Source organism: Fundulus heteroclitus, chromosome 14, assembly GCF_011125445.2.
Source record: "Fundulus heteroclitus isolate FHET01 chromosome 14, MU-UCD_Fhet_4.1, whole genome shotgun sequence".
In the NCBI taxonomy this organism is placed as follows: Eukaryota; Metazoa; Chordata; class Actinopteri; order Cyprinodontiformes; family Fundulidae; genus Fundulus; species Fundulus heteroclitus.
Window position 1 is genome coordinate 2,262,431 of NC_046374.1, and position 22,461 is coordinate 2,284,891.

Here is a 22,461-nt window from a genome sequence, read left to right on the forward strand (position 1 = left end):
TTTCCTAACCACTGACGTCACATGTGACATCACAAGGAGTGTTGCAATTGGTTAAAGTTGCACTAAAGTTGCGGTGATTGGATAAAATCTCAGAGCATGTAGAAATTGTGAGGATTGGCTGAATTTACATTAATAGTTAATAATCACAACATCACAAATTCCTGGAGGGACTCCAGAGTTTCCTTTCTGGGGTCTGATGTGCTTCAGTTCATCTGAGGCTCCATCAAAAGATGCTGCTTGTTTGGTCTGAAGATTGGCGCACACAACTCCTCCATTGTAGCATTAGTGAATCTGTGATCGACCTCATGGTCCTGTAGACAGCCAGGGACGCGTATTCAGCTTCATTACTAACACCTGGTTTGACTTAGTCGTGTTTCTTTAGCCTGGATTGGCCTTTGTGAAACGGATAAAGCAGCTACACATTGATCACGCTGCATCAAGCCTGGCTTTAGCGCTTATCCTGGATTTCCAGATCCAGCTTTTGTAAAATAGGCCTCAGATTATTTTGTTCTTCTAATCTTCTCTAGAAGTGACAACAAGCGTTGAGTGTTACACAGAGGGTGGAGAAGCAGGAGTTTAAATCAAACAAGTTGTGACCAGGGGTCCGTTCTTCGCACGTTGCTTAAAACATCCGAGATCAAATGAGACATCCAAGATGATTTCATCCGGCTAATCGTGATCCGGCTAATTGGGTTCTTAGAACACACCTCTTGTTTATGATTAGTATCGCTGGATTGAGTTATCTGAGATAACTGCGCGTTCATGCGTTTGTTTAAAAGGGGAAATGTATCGTTAGTAGAAACAATGATCAGCAACGCTTCTATTGGCTGTTCAGCATGGCCAAAGAACGCCCACAGTTTTTCTCTCAAGCAGAACACGAGCTTTTAAAGGAAGGTTATGCCGAATTTGAGTCATTAATTAAAACGACAGGTAACACCTCAAAGTCTGTTAAAGCCAGAGAGAGGGCTGGCAAACAGCAGCAGACAAATTAATGCGTAAATACTGTCCATGGTAGATGGACTTTCTACAGTATGAATTTTTGCATTTTAATAATTTCATATTTACTTTTTTTGTCAAAGCCTCCACAGGACCCACTAGAACATGGGAAAAAAAGTAAAGTACAAGAATATTCTACAAAATGGTAGCCTTTAATTATTATACTGTATAATAAAAAGCAACTTCTTCCTATTTTAAAAGCCACTGTTGAATGATGTTTTTGTCTGTTTATAACAGCCACCAAGAAAAAGCCAGAAAAAAAAGACAGGTTATTTTTTACTTTTGTTGCATGAGGCATGTTTCCCCCTTTTTTTTTCATTAATGACACATAGTGCCATCCATTCCCTATATAAATGGCTTCTTCAACAAAAAAATTGTATTTTGAAAAACACAAATTAGGAGAAATTGAACTCCACAACTTGAAAAATAGAAACATTGCACTAGAGAACGAGTTGCTTCAAAAGGACGTTCAGAGTAAGTTCTAATACACCATTTGACAGTAGTATTGCTGACTTTACATATAACTATCTCTTATTGCAGGCAAAAGATGACATGCTGCTTTTTATGAAGAATTGTTTAAATAAACGACAGGAACTAAGCATTATTTGTTTAGTCTTTTATTAAACATTAAAAAATGGTGTTCTACAATTCTGTCCCGTGCTGCTCTGCCACTAGATGGTCCAAGTGCACTGGCTGGACAAACTTCCCATCTCCTCCGCTTATTAAGCTGCGATCTAATCCTGTTTACGTGAAATAAACCTGCTAGCGAGCAGGTTCAAGCTTGCGCACATGTTGCTATGACAGCAAGTCCAGGATGAGTTTCAAAGAACCGAACAATCCAAGATCATGCCAAATCGTCAACAATCAAATCCAGCTAACTGAGTTAGCGACGTACGGAGAACGGACCCCAGTTGTGAAACCTGGAACTGTCGTTTGTTTTTCTGCAGGCGGTTCTTCGGACCTCCCGTCGCTTCGGCGCGCCCAGGCTTGTTGCCGGGGGATACTGAAGGCGGTCAACGAGGATGTGAGGGAAACGGAGCACCGGCAACGCCTCAGCCAGTACCAGCGCAGACTGGATGCTGCGCCTCAGTTGAAGGTGGGACAAACGTGTTTAATCTAGCAGTCTGGCATCAAGTTTTCTTCCATCAAATCTTTTGTAAAACTCCTTTTTCCTCCTGTGGCTCACAGAGTCTGGACCTCACCACCAAGACGATGATTCACGAAGGTCCTCTCATCTGGAAGGTCAACAAAGACAAGCAGATCGGTGGGTTTTGCTGCCCGATCAGCAGCGCTTCCCGTGTTTGCTGTGGTTGCGGCTTCATCTTGTCTCTGGTCCTCCTTCAGAGATCCAAGCGCTGCTGCTGTCAGACTGCCTGGTCCTCCTTCAGAAAGGCCCCGACGATCGGCTGCAGCTACGCTATCCGTCCCGCTGGTTGGGAGGAGCAGGAGGGGTCATGGTGGACAACAAGCCCTCGTTCAGTCCTCTGGTGAAGCTGGACGCGCTGCTTGTCCGCTCTGTAGCCACAGGTACACGGTGTCACTCAGTGGACTGAAGTTTAGATGGCCGGGTTTTTCATTTTTTATTTAAATGCCTACTTTTCCAGACAAAAAGGCGCTGTACATCATCAGCACTGCGGAGACGCTGATTTATGAGCTGGTGGCAGGATCGCCATCTGAGAAAGACACGTAAGCTTGTTTTACCTGTGATCTTTTTAGGGTTACACCACAACCCTTAATAGATCTAATTTCTGCTTTACTGTACGTCTGGACGGTCAGCTGACTTTATTTCTATTTACTTCACAGCTGGATAGGTTTACTTGAAAAGACCACCAAAGCTTCATCTCCAACGACCAATCACAGATCACTTTCTGTACCGTGAGTATAAAAGTTATCAGCCATGAAGAAACAAGTTCCTTTAATTTCTGTCTCTGCCTGTTATGAAGTCATTTCTGTGGTGGCGGCACATGTTAATGTATTTATTCTGTGTTTGGTTCTCTTCAGTTCTCCCAGACTACGCGGCACTTCACCCGTCTTAACTGAAGGTAAAAAATTATGTTCTGCCTTCATGGAGAAAAAAACTGTACAGATATTATTTTCTCACTGTTCATACAAGCCCAGATGAAAAGCAGTGTATCTGTTTAGTTTTTTTTTTTTTTTTTTTTTTTTTTTTTTTAAAGTAATCCCAAATTCTGGGTCCAAAGCTTGATTCAGCAGCTTGAACGAGCAACTTTCAGCAGCGGAAGCTTAAAAGTTCCATGTAGCTTATTTTAAGGTGGACCCATTCCCTTCTGCTGTTTTCACCCATTCTTTGCTAGCTGTATGTTATACCTCTGTCGCAGTATCATGTATCTGTGTGGTGTTCTATGGTGGATCAAAATACAGAGTTTTAAGTAAGTGTAGGGGTGGGCGATATGAAGAAAATCTAATATCACGATATCTTGGGGGCTATATCACGATACGCGATATATATCACGATATGTTCAAATAACATTTGGAAAAACAAATGTTTTTAGCCAAATGGTGCCTAAAGTTGCATTGGTATATCTCGTATTAACGTGTCAATTTTTGTTTGTTTGAAAATTGATTGCAAAATGAAAATTAATTTAACTTTTTTTTATTTTAGACATTTTTTTAACCACAGCTGCACATAGAAGCTTTTAACAAATTACAATATTGTCACATTAAAGCTCTTTCATGGTCAACACTGGACCTTAAAAACAGAACATCCCAGTGGCCAAAAGGAACACCAAGGAAAAATTTGATACAAAATAAACCTGAAATAAAATGTGCTCTTTTGTGCTTAAGACATAAATATGTGTATAATAAAGATGGTATTATTTGTGTAATAAAAACAAAAGCTTGTATTGTGACTATAAAATCAAGTGACCAGTCGCAGCTAGATATTCAGAGCTTCTCAAAAATATTTCCGTTGCTCTTTAGGTGCTGGGAAATTTTAAACAAACGTTTTTTTCTGTCACATGGGATTTAGCAAAAGACGCCAGTTTAAACTGTTTTACGGCTGGTTTAATTAAAGTTTCCTTCGGCGGGGAGGTGTCGACACGCAGAGTTTACAAGAGTATTCATTTTGCACTGGATGACGTTTTAGGTGGAACAAATTTGTGCTACTGCTACCTTTTGTAGCAATGGTTTTACGGCATGTTAGCAAATCACCACATTTTGTTCGACCTCCTTTTTGTGAAATCCAAACCACTGCCTGAAACTCCCGTTGTCGCCATAGTTCTCGCTGCCTCATCAACATAACTAAGCGCACGGGTTCATTGTTGTGTGTGCGTGCGCCAGAACTGTTTCTGGTTTTGAGGAGTGAGTGATTGATGCCTTCACAGCATGTGGGAAAAACTAAACTCACAGTGAATTAAATACAACGGCTCAATCTTGCCATGAAAATTTACACTCGATGGTCGCGATAGTCATTTTAATCATCGCGCGGAGGAAAACTTGAGATACATCGAGTATACTCAATATGTTGCCCACCCCTAAGTAAGTAATGTTCCAGCATTGCCTTTTTTATGCACATAAACAGTTTGATCTCCAGCTAAAGCACACTGCTACATATTTTCTTTTTGAGGATATCACAGTTCTATTGTATTAGTCTCAACTTGATCTCCAACAAAGTGCTGCTTGAACTTAGCACATGGGTTAAAGTTCTGCGTCGCTGGGACGGATTTCCGTCATTTGGAAAATGAGTGCAAAAGTTCCATCTAGACTTTTTTTATTAAAGATTTTAAACAAAAGCTGCTCTCAACCAATGAAACCTGGCAGAACCGGAGCATTAGCCAATCAGGAGGAGAGTAGGGTGGACATCTAGCAGTCTGAGGTTTATCGGTGTTCATCATTTTAACTTTTAGAAGAGCATCTCAAACTGGCCACAGATGGAATGAATGAAATTAGTGGTGGTCAAAGGCTTCTTTGGATTTATGAAGCAGGAGGTCAGAAAGTTCAGCGGATTGAACAGCTAATAACAACTTCCTTGGTAAGCGCGTCTCTCTGCTGAATTATTTCCACCTGTGGCCATGTCGCCTGTCGGTGTTTATTCTTTGGCTTTCAGTAACCTGACTGGTAAACACAGTGACCAACCAGGGATCTCCTCATGATTCACTTTTATGTTTTATTTCAAACTTGAGGAAAAGTAACGCGCTAGCTCAGCTAATTTAGCATGAAGTGGTTTTTTTTTTTGTTTTTTTTTTTTTTAAGGGTCGGAAGGTGAAACAATGTACTGCATTTTACTGGGTCTGATTCAGAAAAAGTAAAGTAAAATAAAATATTCCACATGTGCTTTTCTGAAACAAAGAAGGAAGAGCTGCAGTCAGAGCGGCTGTCGGCATACAGCAGCGTCTCACCTGATGAGCAGCTGAACCAGGACACTCGTTAAATAAAATGACAAGGATTTGATGCATACAGATAAAGGAAATTACGTCAATAAATAAAAAGCATGCAGCTACAACATGGGGCCCGTTTTTCGTGCGTCGCTAACTCAATTTGCTGGATTTGATTGTTGACGATTTGGCATGATCTTGGATTGTTTAGTTCTTGGAAAGACATCCTGCACTTGTTGTCATAGCAACATGTGCGGAAGCTTAAACTTGCTTGCTCGCAGGCTTATTTCATGTAAACAGGATTAGATCGCAGCTTTATAAGCGGAGTAGATGGGGAAGTCTGTCGTATCCATGTCGTCCATTTTTACGACAGCAACCTGTTGCGGAAGGAGAAAGAATAATTTCAGATCTTTTCAAATTAATCGCGTATTGCGCAATAGATCCTTTAGCACAGCGCGACAGTGTAATTGTAGAGAGATTTTTCTTGGTGGCTGTTATAAACACATCATTTAACAGTGGCTTTTAAAGAGGAAAAAGTGGTGTTAGAGCCATAAATAGAAAATATTTAAGTTATTTGTATGATGGTTTGCTTTTTATTTTTATCATATTCAGTAAGAAGATTTGTTAAGGCCATTTTATTGTGAAGTTTAGTTTTACTTTGAAAGGCTTGCTTCCTGTCGAGACCTATATTGTATCAGAAAAAAACTATGGATGGATTATTTAGACACGGAGCAATACAGTTTTACCGTGTAAACTGTGTATGACTTGGAAAAGGAAGACCTTTTTTTTTTTTGTTAAAATTCCCAGTTTGCACGATGTGTCCTTTACTTTTAGTGTCTAAGGAATGACACTGAAACTTGGATCTCTTGACATAACAAGTGCCTTTTTAAAATAAAGTATAATAATTAAAGGTTACCATTTTGTAGAATATTCTTGTATTTAACCTTTTCTTGTTCCCATGTTCTAGTGGGTCCCGTGGAGGCTCTGACATAAAAGAACAAAGTAAATATGAAATTATTAAAATGCAAAAATTCATACTGTAGAAAGTGATAGAAACATCTACCATGGACAGTATTTATGCATTTAATTTGTCTGCTGCTTTTTGCCAGCCCTCTCTCCTGGCTTTAGCAGACTTTGAGGTGTTCCCTGTTGGTTTAATTAATGACTCAAATTCGGCATAACCTTCCATTAAAAGCTCTTGTTCTGCTTGGGAGAAAAACTGTGGGCGTTCTTTGGCCATGCTGAGCAGCCAATAGCAGCGTTGCTGATCATTGTTTCTACTATCGATACATTTCCCCTTTTAAACAAACGCATGAACGCGCAGTTATCTCAGATAGCTCAATCCAGCGATACTAATCATAAACAACAGGTGTGTTGGAAGAACCCAATTAGCCGGATCATGATTAGCCGGATGAAATCATCTTGGATGTGTCATTTGATCTTGGATGTTTTAAGCAACGTATGAAGAACGGGCCCATGGACTGGAAAACGGGTTCTAACTGGGTGAGGTCGGACAAAGGTGATTCTCAGAGAGCTTTTTATGAAGTTATTTTTCGTTTTTACACGGAGAGGAGCGCGATGTGAAGCGATATGATAGAAACAAGTCGCACCAGAAACAGCTGAAAAAGCCTCCTGTCTGTGGATCTATGGACTCATTTTACTCTAACCAAAAACGCCTGCCAGACAGACACGGTACAGCAGCCAAGATTACCTTAAACAATATTTGACTTAACGCAAAAACTTTAATAACATTTTTCTAGTTAAACATTTTTTGTATTTAATAGCAAGTTAGCTTTTTTCTGATAAACTTTGAACAATTTTATTAAATGTTTACTTTTTAAAAATGTAACATCCCATCAATCCATCCATGGATTTTCTTTACTCGCTTTTCCGTACAGGTGTTATGTCAAGCTGTATCTGATAAGGAAACGCAGCTCGACGTAATACAGGGTGGTGGGGGGGTGACTCTCCAGCAGTCAATGGGCGAGAGGCAAGGACCCGAGTACACCCTCGACAGGTCTCCAGTCACAGGGCTAAAATATAACGGTTTTATTAAACTTCAAAAGCTGATTATTGTAATGTGCGATGTGTGTTAAATTAAAATGTACGACGTCATCATAGTGTTGGTTATGTGTCCTTCATTGTCCAAGATTGTGGTTGGCCTTGTATGATCATAGGATTGGTTTATATTTTAATGTGACAAGGAGCCAGTGGAGTTAATGTTTAGGTGTTACGTAGATGATGTACAAGAATTGTCAATGGATATTTTAAAAGTACCAGATTTGGTTAAAGTTGACTTTGCACAATAAGCAAAGGAAGTAATTAATGTGGCATGACGTCCACGGCCCAGGAAATATATGGGCTCGCTGACTTGAAATTTATTTTCAAACTGATTATTTTTGCTTTAACAAATGACTTAGCAGCAGTGACCACATACCAGCTTAATGTCATGCTACCCTCTGCTCTTTTTGTACCACTAAAGGATCACTCACCTCAGCCTGCTGAATGCTTAAGAGGCTCCAGCAGGAGGACTGGCTGACCTGTTTTCTCATTACTTTAGCTGATAACTGTTGGGCCACTTGGGGTCACTCAGAGACTATTGGGTGTTAGGGAAAAAAAAGAAAAAAAAAAAAAAAAAAATATATATATATATATATATATATATATATATATATATATATATATATAATATATATATATATATTATATATATTATATATATATATAATAATATATATATATATATATATATATAGATATATATATATATATTACTATATATATTATATCTATGTAATTCTTATATATATATATATATCATGTCTATATATATATGTCTATTGGATATATATATGTATATATGTGTATATAATATGTATATCTGTGTTATATCTATGTATATGTGTATATATATCTGTTCTATGTGTATTTATAGTTATATGTCCTTTATATATATCTATTATCTGATATATATATTCTATATATGTCTATTGTATTTGTATATGTGTTATGTCTATGTATGTATATATATGTATCTATGTGTATCTCTATGTATATATCTCTGTATATATCTATATCTATATATGTATATATCTATGTATGTATATATCTATCTGTATCTCTCTCTCTATGTATGTCTCTATATATGTATGTCTCTATATGTCTATCTCTCTCTATGTATGTATATATCTCTCTGTATATATATATATATGTGTATATATCTGTCTCTCTATATATATGTATGTATAATATCTATATCTATGTATCTATATATATGTATATATCTATATATATATCTGTATATATATATATATGTGTATATATATGTGTATCTATATAGTATCTATCTCTCTGTCTATATATGTATCTCTGTGTCTATCTATGTCTATCTCTATATATCTGTGTATATATATATGTCTATATCTGTATATGTATGTATATATATGTATATGTATATATATATGTATATATATATGTATATATATGTATATATGTATATATAAGACGAGAGATTTTTTTTTCCACAACAAATTCGATTTATGATTGTTACAATCATAGGAGGTAACATAAAAAGCCAACACAAGAGTATGAAAAAAAAAATTTAACAATTTATTGATAAATTTGCTATAGAAACAAAAATGATGGAAACAATAAGTACACTACTGAAAAGGGCAGGACGTTATCTAATGACAAAAGAAACCCAAAGATGACTTGAGGCCACAAGAAATAATGTGTTGACAGCATCAACACTAAAATAAACCACAAGACGGAACATCCAATTAGTGACACAACCAGCAACTGAAAGGCTTAACCAGAGTGCCACGGCAAATTGCTCGAGTGACACAACCTGCAATTATCTGGTTAAACGAGTGTTACAGTAAAATAAAAACACATCACAACAAACAACACAACCGGCAGTGTGGCAAGCTGCCCTAGAACACAGCTGCCCTGATTGCATGGGAGAGCTGAGTTTAAATGAGGGCTCTCCACGGATTGGTGAGGCAATCAGGCGAGTGTCCAATCCAGAATGAGGATGATGGCAGAAGGAAGTGGCTGAAGGTAAACTAGGAGGAGACTTAGAGAGGTTTGCAAGTTTCCACAGTGGCACCAGCTGGCAGGAAGATGCAACTACACCTGCAAACATAGAAAGAAAAACAAAAGAGACAAAAAGGCCACTGGCCGTAACAATGATTTAAATCAATTTAAGTTGCCGCACTCGGTCGGCGGTAAAACACCCTCGGTGGACCCATCTTGTTTTACCCAACAGGCGACCCCCACTTAAATATTGTTTTGGATGTAGGATGCTCTAAACAGAGAAAGTATACTTCAATTTATTTAATCTACTAAAGTCAGAAAAATGTTTTACAGACACATGAGTGCTGATGGGCTCTTGATCGGCAAGAAGCCCCGACTGATCATATCAATCAATCAATCAAATTTTATTGTCAATTACAATTTGCATTGCAATCGAAAAATCAGTTCCAGTACAACCGTCCATCACGTACACTTAAACAAATATTTGGGGGAACGATTGACTGAGGCCTTGCGTTGCCAAGGAACGCAGCCAGTCAGCCGCTGCTAGCAGATAGCGCAGCCGTCAAGGCCGCATTCCTCCAAACAGCCCCAAACCCCGCCTACACGGAGTTCACAAGGCGCTGCCCTTGAAACTGTCGAAGGAAGAGCAACAACATGGGGGAAAGAGGGGGGGGAGAAAAAAAGAGACAGATGTTTGCCTATTTATGCTCTCACCAATAAAGAGAGAAACAACCAACACAAAAAACCCTCATAGCACGAAAAGCACAAATAACACAATGCAACATGTATGCAGAAGGTAAACATTTGAGACCTGTCGCGTGTGTGTAATTCATCAGTTTTATGAGTATCAGTTATGCGTGTGTGTGTGTATGGGCGAAAGTGTTTTATCTCCATGAACACTCTCCAGAGGCCATTGTCCTTGATGTTATCAGCCGGCCCACAGTTCAGAGAAGCATCCTCAGGTGTCAGCGGGGGAGGGGGGTAGCCGGCGGCTTTTCTGAGCACTCTCCGCCACAATCCAGGAGTTGAGATAGGGAGGGAATCCAAATATGTTATTTGTTATGAGACAAGCTGCACTACCTTTCCTGTCAGCTTTTAAGTCTTTTGCTGGCTCCACATAAATCCAATTTTCCAAATTATTGGGCTTTTTCGCGCTTCACTTCCAGATTTTATTCCATCTCCCCTTGAGTTCAACCACCAAAGCCAGTCTGCGTTCCAGCGCAGCCAGCTTTTCGGCTTGGCTCCATTCACCTGCCAGGTTTGTCCGTTCACAGCCATAGTGAGCGCGTCATGCAGCCGGCAGCCTGATCAAGGCCAAATGGCTCCGACATCCTCTGTATTTGCCAATACTTAAAAAAGCCACAAAAACCAATAAGTAGAGATCCCAGTATCCTTAATCCAAATGTGAAAATTTCAAACGTCCAGGAATGACATGTTCGAAAGACACACCGTTTTCCTCTAGGAATTTAGGATGCATCTCACAAAATTAGTCAAATCAGGACCGGACGGGTCCCCCTTTCGTTGCCTACCCGTCGAAAAAAATGTATCAATAGTATTGAGAGACCAGCTTACCAGATCCATGTTTTTCAGAGTTCGGTTGATATGAAGAAAGTGCTCAGAAGACAAGACATAGCAAGCATCATCAAGGATTCTAGGTTCACAGCCATACAAGGGTTGTATACTTCGTAACGTGTCATCAGTGGAGAAAATGTGTCACCTCCGGGGTACTATCTGATATCGTCATATCCTGGTGTCTGGGCCATCTAAGTGGGGTATGTAAGTTCCTAGGTCGAGCTGACTGGTTCGACTTAACACACTCCATATCTTAACAAAATCGTTCAAATAAACTTTTTTTGACACAAAAAATAACAAACCAAGATGAATTTCCCTATTGGGCTTGAAGTGCAAACCTTAAATTAAGGCAAAATAAAAGTTTTCACTTTGTGTTCCGCCATCATTTGACATGTACAGTTCATGAATCTGTGGCTCTCGAACTCTTTTAAAAGCAAAGACAGGTGACTGACCACCAGCTGGGAGAATAAAGTCCTGGGTCTCTTCCACAATCCCCACTAATGTTAGAAATATGTCAACAATACCTCAGTTTATACACCGTCCCCACAAATCCAGCTTGAGCTTTTTATCAGTGACATGCAAGATCTTCCCTTCTTTCTTTCCTCATCAGTGCTTCCTGCTCTCTGTGGCCTTTGGAGCAACATCAGAACAACCCTTTGCTACATGAATACTACTTTGATTCTGTTATGATGATGTGGTGTTAAGCCTTAATGTGTTTACCTTTTATATTTATTCATGTTTAAACCCATTCCAGTTATGATGTGGTTTTAGGTTCAGAGGATAAGAAGCAACTAAGTGGAACTTGTAAAATCTCCAGTCATCCATTTTCACCTTGATTTGCAGCCAGAGCTGCTTCTCTCAGGTCTTTGCTGCTCTCTTTCCATCTTTGCATCCTGTTCACCCCCACATGTAGATCAGATAACAGCCAGAAGTCCGGCTTTTATGGAGGTGCTCCACACTTGCTGCTGATTGGTTTATCAAGTGTTGCATCAACAGCTTCTGACTGCAGCAACCACCTTATTCAACCTTTAGGAGGGTTTTAGAGGACAGAAATGGGAGAAAAAGGAAATATTTATGTTCGTTTTAAAAAACTACTTTATTCATATTGAATATTAACTACATTTTGGGGAATTCTGAAAAAGCATTGAAGGCAGATCTGGTCAAAGTTTTAAACACTGATTCTGCATTTTCGTTTAGTTCATTTATCAAAGCTTAGAATTAGCTGTTATAAGGATTTTTTTTCTACCTTAGAACTTTGTCTTGATAAATAAAACCTGTGATGTTTTTCCATCTGACATCCATCATTTAGCAGTTGTTCTGATGCATTTCTTCCCGTTTAACTCACCAGTCAACCCTGTGGACGAGCAGGCGGGTTTCATGGAGCCTTCCCTCCAACCATGGCGCCGTGTTGGGTGACCTTCCCTCTGACCAACTTGGAGCTGGTAGCTGTGATGAGAACCTGGCAGTCGGAGTGGCCGACGCCGCCCTACACGACGGTGATAAGTCAGAACCCACCGCAGAAGCACTCAAAGCTCTGGATGTTTGAATCCTAAAAGCCTCGTCTGCTTGTGCTCCTCCACAGTGGAAACCCTGCGGAAGCTGCTGTTACCAGATGTGGAGGAGGACAGGTGGAGCCACGACACAGAGGACACACCCACCAACACCATGAGCAATGGAAACGCTGAGAGACGGCGGCAGGAGTCCACGGAGACCGTCCTGGACCTCTGCATCAACGAATCGGAGCCCAAGCAGCCGGAGGCTCCGCCCGCAGACAGTAGGCATCCCGATGTTAAGGTTGTGAGGAAAGGTAACGGACTGCAGGGACCGTGAGCTTTGCTTGCTTCACAGTTTAACCCTCACTTTTTGGTTAAATTGAAGGAGATTTGATTTATTTTCCTGTGGCTTGTCTTTGGGTTTCTTTTCAACCTGTGATTATATTTTTCTTTTTTCATTTCACTTGCTTGCACAAAACACAAAACATGCTTCCACCCACCCCACATACTTTTTGGAAATACCATAAACATGATCACAATTAGGACCTTCATATATTCAGAAAGTGACCAGGAAACGGGCCCATGTGGTAGTGGCGGGCCTCTGTCTGCACCAAACATACCTCACCACTTTCTCCACGTGGAGCTCAGAGCAGATGGTAGTTGATCACTGAGCCGATGAGCCTGAATGTCTTCCTCTAGTCCTCAGACTCATAGAGGACCTGAATGTCTCATGTTTAATGTCCTCAAAGCCGATAAGCAGAGGCATCACGCAGGAGGGCTTCCTACAAGGACTCTTTTCCGGGGACCCAGACCCCGAGCCTCTATAGAGGCTTTCAGGATGAGCATACGATTAGGAGCCTTCCTGAATGCTAGATGTTCAAGCCTAAAACACTGGATTAGAATAGTAATAAAATCATGAGTGACTTGGGAAAATGGTTGTATCCAAATAACAATTCTAAAAGCTATTATATAAATGAATAAACATTCCTCTTTAGTCCCTCAGAAGGGAAGTTTGTCTCAGCATTTAACCATCCTTTAGAGTGAGCTCTTTTAGGCCTCCTTGGGGTCCTCTGGTGGCGCCGCAGTCTGGCTGCGTCGTTGTGGCCCTTGGGTGAAACTCGTATGGATGATTTAATAGTTTTAAAAACAACTTGGTATATAATTATAAAAAGGATAACTAACTATCTAAGAACATTAGTTAATTATTGATGGAGTTGACCATAAATGAATTTAATAATTTCAAATTTCATTAATTCAATCTTGCAGTTTTATCACGTCAAACAAGGAAAAATACTAATAAAAACGGGAGACAATCACAGGACATTAACACTACCTAGCAAGCCTAACTTTAAAATATTTAACATACCTTTGGCATTTATCTGGACTCCCCTGACGAGGCACCATCTTCTCTTTGCTGGTGGTCTGTCGTAGTCAACAAACAGCGTTTGATAAGGATAGTCATCCCATGGCTTTTTCTCAACAAAATGAAGAGAACAAACATACTTCTTTGGAAGCTTTTTGAGGTTTAGATTTTTAAGCCAATTCATTTTTGCTTCTTCATCCTTTGGGAGTCGATGTAGATTGTAGATTCACGGACAAGGGCTGTCAGCTTTTCTCTTGCGTTCTTGGTCTGGCTCAAGCTCTTGGAATTAAGCCACTCGTTTCATTTTCTGTGGTTGTACTGTATGTACAATCATGAACAGCACGCGAAGTCTCTGAAATCCGGGACATCTCTTTTCTTCATCCAAGCGCTACCTTTAGCTTTAGCCAGACACTAACGTAAACGCCATTCCCCGCCAACAAGCTCGATCATTGACCCGTCTAAACTGCTGCTTCCGGTGCGTGGCAAAAGTTTCGCACATAACTGTTGACAATGTCGCCCCCAGCAACCTCATCTTGAACATTGTGGATTGCAATAAATCAAATTATTGTAATTTGAAGATCTTTATGAACCAATATAACGGCATAATAAGGCAAGTATATCCTCAAGCTACTGGCTCAGACAAATGCAGCAAGTGAGGTCATTTGGTTTAAATCCAAATAACTCCCACCCTGCAGCAGTAGTGTTTGGCTTTGACATGATACTTTTTTTTTTACATCTAGCGTCTCTCTGGCTCTCCCTAATTTTGAGCATGCGTCTACTTGACACAAGCTTTGCTTGGGTTGTGGTAACTAGTATGTTTGCAAGAGACCTGACTGGACACAGTATTCTGGATGGTATATGTGAATGTGATCAATGCAGGTCTTCCTTTCAGTGGTTGGATCAGCTGCGTAAATCCTTTGGCTCCAAACAAGTTGTTAATAGCTATTTTCCCAGTAGAGAGAAGGTCCTTGTTGAAGTCTCCCAATACAACAGGCTGAATATCCATTGAATTCAGGCCATCCAAGAGGTTGTCCAGGTTTCTCAAAGATGTCGCAAGATCTTGGTGGCCGGTAAACTGTCGCGATGATGGGTTTTATTGTGGTGTACACTTTAACAATGTTTAATTCAAGATCTGCAACATTGTGAAAGAATCTCAGCTCCTGGGGTTGGAAAAGACTCTAGCAGTAAGATGCTACTCCACCCCTGTTTGGAAGCAATTTCCACTCTGTTGGAGTAGGAGGCATGTCTGTTGCGTGAATAGAAAGAGACAAGAAGCTGCAACAGAAAAGCCATATAAATGAGTCTCTGTTAGGGTTAGAATAGCTGCCAATCTAAGTTCATGATGTTGTTTTATGTCCTTAGTGACATATGAGGCCTTCGATATTGTGGTGGACAGTTGTTAATGTCGCTCTTTGACTACCAGAATGAAAACACAAAAGCATAAATCTTCTTTTCATCAAAAGCTGTGATTTTGAGTCCCTCCTGGGAAGTCGTGCGACTTAGGGCCACATATGCCATTCCAGGTTAGAAGATTTTCATCAAAGAAACGACCCCAGACTTCATGGTCATTCCTTGCACTTTGTGTGCAGTACATCCAAAGGCTAACTTAATTGGAAATTGCCGTCAAACCACTCCCTTTATGCTTGTCTTTTCGATGTAAACAAAGCCGTTTGGTTTACCTTTTAATCCTTTGTGTTCGTCCAGCTGTGGGATTATCCAATTGTAGTCCAATTTTACGGTTTTCCCATCTTTGGTGCTGGTAACAAGATCAGCAATGCTTCCAAAGGTTCCACTGACGAGACCATCCTCTATATCTAGGTTTCTTTATAATCATTACTCTAATGCCCAGACCAGCCTGTAAGTTGTCAGGCAAGTCTAGCACCTAAAGAGGCCACCACTGCTGCATTATGGGAGTCCACCTGTTTGTAGCAAAAATGTGTAGGACATCCATTGGACACTCTTTGGGGTCAGTAACAATTTTGGTCAAAAGACTTTTGTCTTCCTCGCGGAGCAGATCCGTTTTACTTTTAACTCTGATCCGGTTCAAGAGCTCTGCAAACGCTCTGTCATCTTTCTGCCACATGATTTCTGTGAGGCTTACCATCTGGAAATTTCTCATATCTAAAAGAAAAAAAACATTTAACAAAGTGAGCTAAGTCTTTCTGTGGAAGCAGTTTAAAGTAACTTAAAAAAAACTTGTTAAAAGACAAACTTCTAAACTATATGCTAACCATATATAAAAATGCATCTTAAGTGTTAAAAAAAGCAAGAAGTTACGTTGTAAAATTATTCAAATATTGAAAAGCGCAATCATATTAGTTTAAAAAGTACAAACTTCTTATATCTGACTTTTAACATCCCTATTAACATGTAAAACACTCACAATTGTAAAATTATCCTCATCTATAAAAATCTAATAAGCTTACAGATAGGGATGGGAATCGAAAACCGGTTCCTGTTCAGAACCGGTTACACGTGTTCCAAATCCATGGCACCGTTTGGCAGCTCGCTTAACGATTCTCTTTTCTATTCCGTCGTGCTCCGGCTCTGAGCAGCACGACTGTAGCAAGTTGCGCAAGTTGCGTCACGTTTTTTTACGCAAGTTACGTCACGTTTTTTACGCAAGTTACGCACACGGCATTCACTAAGCAAGTACGACGTGACCAGGTTTAAAGCAAAACAAAACAAATGGCGCAGTTGAAAGTTTGGCTTCATTTTAAGGAATAGAAAAATGGCAACGAGGCGCTTTGCAATCATTGCAAAATGGTATTTACATCTGCGGAAGGAAATACATCCAACAGGCAGAAACACCTGCGCACCCAACATGGCATACATTTTAACAAATCCCGTGTTTTTGGTTCTTACCGGACAGAAGCTAATGTTACGAACAGCATGGAAGGCAACTTTGGTGTTAAGTACCTAGTTTTACATCACTGACTGTGCTGAATGTGGTGCCTAGTAAACCATATGCCATTTCTGGAAATAAACCAATTTCCTACCTCTCTCTGGGGTTATTAAGGGAGTGTGCCTTTATCGTTAATCCAGACCTTCATTGGTAGCATGTTTAGTTAGAACTACTGGTAGCTGGAATTCTTACATGATTCTAGCTATTGCAATGGATGTAACGAAACATACTACAAAGTTGCTCCGCAGTTCAGGGAGCGAGAGAAAGGTGACGCTTGTTTATTTAAATCAGGGGGAGATTAGTTTATTTACCGACATTCATTTTTTATTTAAACAAATATAAATGTTACTCCAGTTGCACATTTGCTGTGGACATCTTGACCTTGTTAGCTTGTTAGGTCGTGTGATAGTTAAGTAAACAAAGTTGATGCTCATCATCAAACTGTTTGTTCTCCTTTTTTCCCCAAATTGGAATCGAAAAGAGAATCGATAAGGAATCGAATCATTTCACAGAATCGATAAGGGAATCGGAATTGTGAAAATCTTTTCAATTTCCAACCCTACTTACAGAGTACAACGTGCCTCTTGATTAACATGATGTGCATGAGCAATAATTTGACAATTATAAACAAACCATAAGTCTGAAAAGAGACTACAACTGGGGGAAAATTGTAGAACTGACCCGCAGCACGTTTTAACAGCCCTGTTGCTTTATGGACAACCCTGACTATGAGACTGTCTTTTAAAAACAGAATATCTTCAGTCAGATGCCTCTTCAATTTCTTTTTTTAAAGGCATACTATGCAACATTTTTCAGTTAATGTGTTCCATACCGTTTTGAATGATTAAATGAGTAATTTCAGGTCGAACAAAGGTTTTCTCGGCCGCCCTGGTGGTCTGTGGGGGAAATACCGTACTTGCAATTGCAAGAGCCCTCGGCCCGCACCCACAGGCTCAGAAGTCTCGTGCAAGACCGTGAGAGTCGGTCTTGCTTACGGCGAGAACTCCATGTGTTTTTGCCCTGCCATTCACTATATGCACGCGCAAAAGCAACAACAAAGAACCGCGTGTTAACGTCAAATAAACATGCAAGCATATCAAGTTTTTTTTATTATTATTATTATAATTTTCTATTTTTATTCTTTTTGAATGTTGGCGAGGCTGTAGCGGGACTTTGGCGAGGCAGCCGCCTCGCCAAGATAGCGCTGCGGGAAACCCTGATGTTCATACTTTCACTGTGTTAGTCATTGTTTGTACTGCCGTTTTTTCGACTTTTCCTTGCGTTCGCCTGTCTGCTAAGCTCAAAACAACCGCGCCTGGCTTGACGGAGAAACCAGAACAGCTGAGCATCTTTATGACAGTGCACTTTTACTTTCGCCCTCTGGGGGGAGCCTCGCTGGAATATCAACCCCGGTTGCATAGTATACCTTTAAAGATTTTTTTTCAGGCACTAGTGGCCTTTATTCAGGGGAGTACTGGGGGAAAAAAGTGGCCCGGGAATTTAGTACCTGACTGGTACGACACCCAGGTGCCAGGGCGGCAGATGATGGTGGCAAATGCTGGAGGCCCATGGTGGAGGTGGATTATGAAAGCGGATCCTGGCGTTGGAACAAATACGTTCACATACGTGGGAGACAAAAAAATATGCACGTAAAAAATGGTGAAGAGATAATGACATTTCATCTGAGGCCTTGATTCGAATAAATGTATAATAGTTTTCATAGTTAGAATTGTCAGGAATAGTTACTTAATAGTGTAAAGATTGGGAAAATGTCATTTACACCTAAAATTATGATTGTTATATCATCACCCTACAGAAGTAATGATTTCTGCAGCAACACACTTTTCTCTGCAACACCATCTATAATGTCCTCACTGTCCAGCATCTTTAAAATATCTTGCTGAGTGGCCATGAGCATAAATGCCTCCAGGTTTTGCTGAGCGTTTCTAAGCCTGTCCTTTGATTAATTTGTTTAAAAGCTGAGCTCACATGCTACCTGTGTGACTGATGGAGTAAGCATGAACTTGTAGGCAAGGTCGATTATGTGGTATGCATCTGTCAGGAGGTTATACTTCCTCAGCATTTGCTAGCAATACAATGGGCAGTCCTTGCAAGACGAGCACTTTGTGTTGACCATCTCCACTTCATCTTCATAATCCCCTTAACCAACTTCTTTTGGTTACTTGGTTGTGTATTTCTCAAATATTGAGGCTTTCAGCTTATTCCATTGTCCTGCCAGACTGAGGAGTTCACTCTGTAAATTGGTGACTGTTGCCCTGTCATCAAATGGTAGCAAATATTTGCTCAGATCTTTTGAGTGCTGTCTCTGGGAAACCACTTGAATATAATTTAATCAGGATAAAGTTTTCACTTCATGCTGTTTTCACTTTATGAAAATCTCTGGCCATTCCTTTCAGCTGGGTTTCTGCTGATACAATCATCCTATGAGATTTCAGGATGTCCATGCCACTTGTTTGGGGATATTCTGAGACCGGTGAAACCTTAAAAATCTGGAGGAATAGCTGAGCTGTGAGCTCTGTTCCATACATAAGCAGCTGTGCAATGAAGCCACGTGCACTGACCCTTGCAGTGGTGTTAATGTACTGTCCATCTTGAATGACTAATAAGGTGTGAAGGATATCAACATACAGGACTCCATTTGGCTTTCCAAAAGCTCAAAATACCTTTGTCAAAGCGCTATCTTTGGTCCTCCAGCGTATCTCTCCAATTGGTGCGAGATGTCTTTTGGGTCCTTCTTCTCCCAAATGGACATCCTCTGTTAGAACTCTGATAAAAACTGCAATATTATTGATGAGAGAAATAAGAGACACTTTCTAAGACAGTGTATCTGCTAAAACAAGGTTGAGGATGTGTGAATAACACCACACATGGATTTGATGAGGGGACTATTTTGAGAGAAGAGTGGAAAAGCCTTTATATTGGCCCTGCATGTTGGGGCGGCCCTGTCAGTTGAGTTTCCAATGCACTGCTTCAGATCCAGGTTCATGTTGCCAGCACTTCACTCACAACTTTGACAAAGTACTGTCCAGTGGATGACATTTATTTAGAGCAATAAGTCTCTCGTGAACAACATCTGTGACATATCTGATGACGACAGAAAACTGATCTTGGGCTGTGATGTCCTGTGTGGTATCAATCTGGACAGAGAACATACCAATTTCCTGGACCTGACTTGCGATGGTAGTCTTCATTAAGTGTTGAATGGCTGTAATGACGTTGATAGTGGTTTTGAACAGGAAAGTAACTAGAGAACCTCTACCACCTCTGGAGACGACAAGTTTTGCGCGGGGGGCGTATCCATGTGTTTTTTGAACAACAGAACAACCAGGTTCTTCAGAATTACCTTTTGTGAAATATATACCAATGAAGGGGGTCCATGACTGTCGTCTGGACATCCATACAGTCAGCACTATTCTCCATAATTATTACATTTGCAAAAGAGGCTGCTTATATATCACTGTGTAATGATTCCACTTCTGAGTTTCACTTCACTTTCTGAAATGACTGAAAAAACTATGCATGATTAATATTTGAGATATACTTCTTGGGAGCAATGATTTATCTCCAGAAATTTTAGGTCAACTTCTGTGCTCTACATTTATATGACCTGAAAATTTGTTCATTAAATATTTCCTGTTAGTCATATCAAGATATAATTAAAGTTTACCATAAAGAAAACCGTACAGCTAATGTTAGTGCAGTCACGTTAAACGTTGTATTAGTTACCATTGTCATGTATACAAATAAACAGACGTCAGTATACTGACAATGAACACATTTATTAACTAAAAAAACAGAACAAACTTCAAACGGGCAATAATTGATAAAATTACAACTACAACAAGCTCTCGGACAATGAGAGATCAGACAAAGTGAACTAAAATACATATGAGATCATGTGTAATGGGCATCACCTGTAAGAAACAGATCAGCTGTGTCCTACAGGCGATGCTAATTACACACGTCATTGTTTTCTGTGTCCTGCATGAGGACAGCTGTGGAATCTTCTCCTAGAACCAAATGGCCAATTTGAAATAAACAAAATACAAATGCTTACACAGACCACAGTCTAAGCATTTTATCTACAATTTAGGGTTCAACTGTTTGAGCTAGGCCTGTTTTAGGTTCCTATGCGCACATTATTTTAAATTTACATTAGACTAGGTAAGCTGAGACTGTTCAGTAACCAAGGTCAAATATGTCTACTCTGCCTCCACCAGGGCTTTGAACTGATTTATTTTCCCAATCGGTTCGTTCCGAACAGAAACGGAATTATAACGTTTCCGGTTATGAGTTCCACCAATAAATTGACGTTCCCAAACCGGTTAGAACAAAAAAATACTGTTCCCGGAACGGTTAATTTCGTTCCTGTCAGCTGTTTAATGCTATAGAATTATGTCACATCTTTCTCATCCAGCTTAAACCAAATGTAATTATATTATTAATAATAATAATTAAAAAGGACTACAATTATTTCAAATGTGTAGTTTATTGTTAAAACAACAAATTCCAACCTGCCATTTTTAAACAAACAGAAAAGATTTGTGACTGACATTAGGCCTAACGAGAGTAGGCTAAATTGCCTAGGCTAAATTGCCACGATGCAAAAATATGCCTAACTGCCAATAATAAATGAAAATAAAATAAATCATGCAGTCACAAAAGCAGATTACTCCCCATATCTGACGTTAACCAAGAACACGTTAACCAAGAAAGACGGAAGTGCAAATGGGTCAGCCTACATTCTAAACTTTTTATTCAGGCGGATGAAAAGAATATCCTCCAGAATTTTGTCATTCAGGGACGACCTAAGCGGAGAAAGAATGAACTTTAAGATGAAAATGCGCGCGCTCCACGCTGACTTGGGTCACGGGGAGCGCTATGACAGACATTGCGAGTTTGTGCATATCTGCCTTTGAAGCGGCCATGTACGCCCAATAACGAAGAACATTCTTGGTGCGCTTTAAACGCGCTTCTCTGCAATAGGCGTCTAACAACGATGCAATGGGAACTCAACCCTTTTGTATGTCAGTGGTTTGTCTTTCTTTAGCCACCAGCAGCTTCTCAATTTCATCATCTTCCGATGAAGATGATGAAATCTTCAGATGAAGATGATGAATGCTAAGCTACGCTGTCTGTGTCGGGGGCACCGGACAGGTTTTGGATCATGTCCCAAGTGTGGCACAGGTGTAATTTCGCCATGTCAGCCTGATTATCTGTCAAAAATAGCCTATACCTAGGGTCAACAAATAAAGCGGCCACAAATGCGTCATTTTCAAACAATGTATGTTGACGTGATTTCATGCACTGGACCAGTCGTTTGGCAAAGGGGCTGTCAATTTTGTCGGTATCTAACACACACTTCAGCCACTGGCCGTAAAAGTCACCTGCGGTAAGCTGTTCTGATTGGATGCATTTGGTTGTAATTTTTTGCAGGTTTCAACACATTGACTATATTTGAAATGGCCTGCCACTGGGGTTCACTTAAATGCAGCTCATTAACGGTAGGCGACATGTCATCACAAAACGATCTGAGCTCGCAAAGTCGTTCTAACATGTCGTGTGTGAAATGCCAGCGCGTGGGGCAGTCAACTATGGCCCTCCTTTGGCGCATTCTTTTAATAACGGCCACAACATTTGGAGTGCACAACTTTCAAGCAACACGGCGTGCTTTACCAATGATGTTAGACACCCCCTTCTCTTTTAATGCATCATCTACTGCTAGTTGTAAAGTGTGTGCTG

The 22,461-nt window shown here is 40.1% G+C and overlaps 2 protein-coding genes across 2 annotated transcripts in view; one reads left to right on the forward strand and one right to left on the reverse strand.

The window, feature by feature from the left end:
- The window catches only part of LOC118565613 (rho guanine nucleotide exchange factor 11-like), a 17,935-nt gene extending 5,165 nt beyond the window's left edge, over positions 1-12,770 (forward strand). Inside the window, exons 2-8 of the mRNA XM_036146031.1 lie at positions 1,944-2,092; positions 2,185-2,260; positions 2,341-2,523; positions 2,601-2,682; positions 2,800-2,871; positions 12,286-12,433; positions 12,520-12,770. Of these exons, the coding sequence (XP_036001924.1) occupies positions 1,944-2,092; positions 2,185-2,260; positions 2,341-2,523; positions 2,601-2,682; positions 2,800-2,871; positions 12,286-12,433; positions 12,520-12,606 (797 nt within the window). The 3' untranslated portion in view covers positions 12,607-12,770. The remainder of the gene's footprint in view (positions 1-1,943; positions 2,093-2,184; positions 2,261-2,340; positions 2,524-2,600; positions 2,683-2,799; positions 2,872-12,285; positions 12,434-12,519) is intronic.
- The window catches only part of LOC110368347, a 61,863-nt gene that overhangs the window by 13,352 nt on the left and 26,050 nt on the right, over positions 1-22,461 (reverse strand). The window lies entirely within an intron of this gene.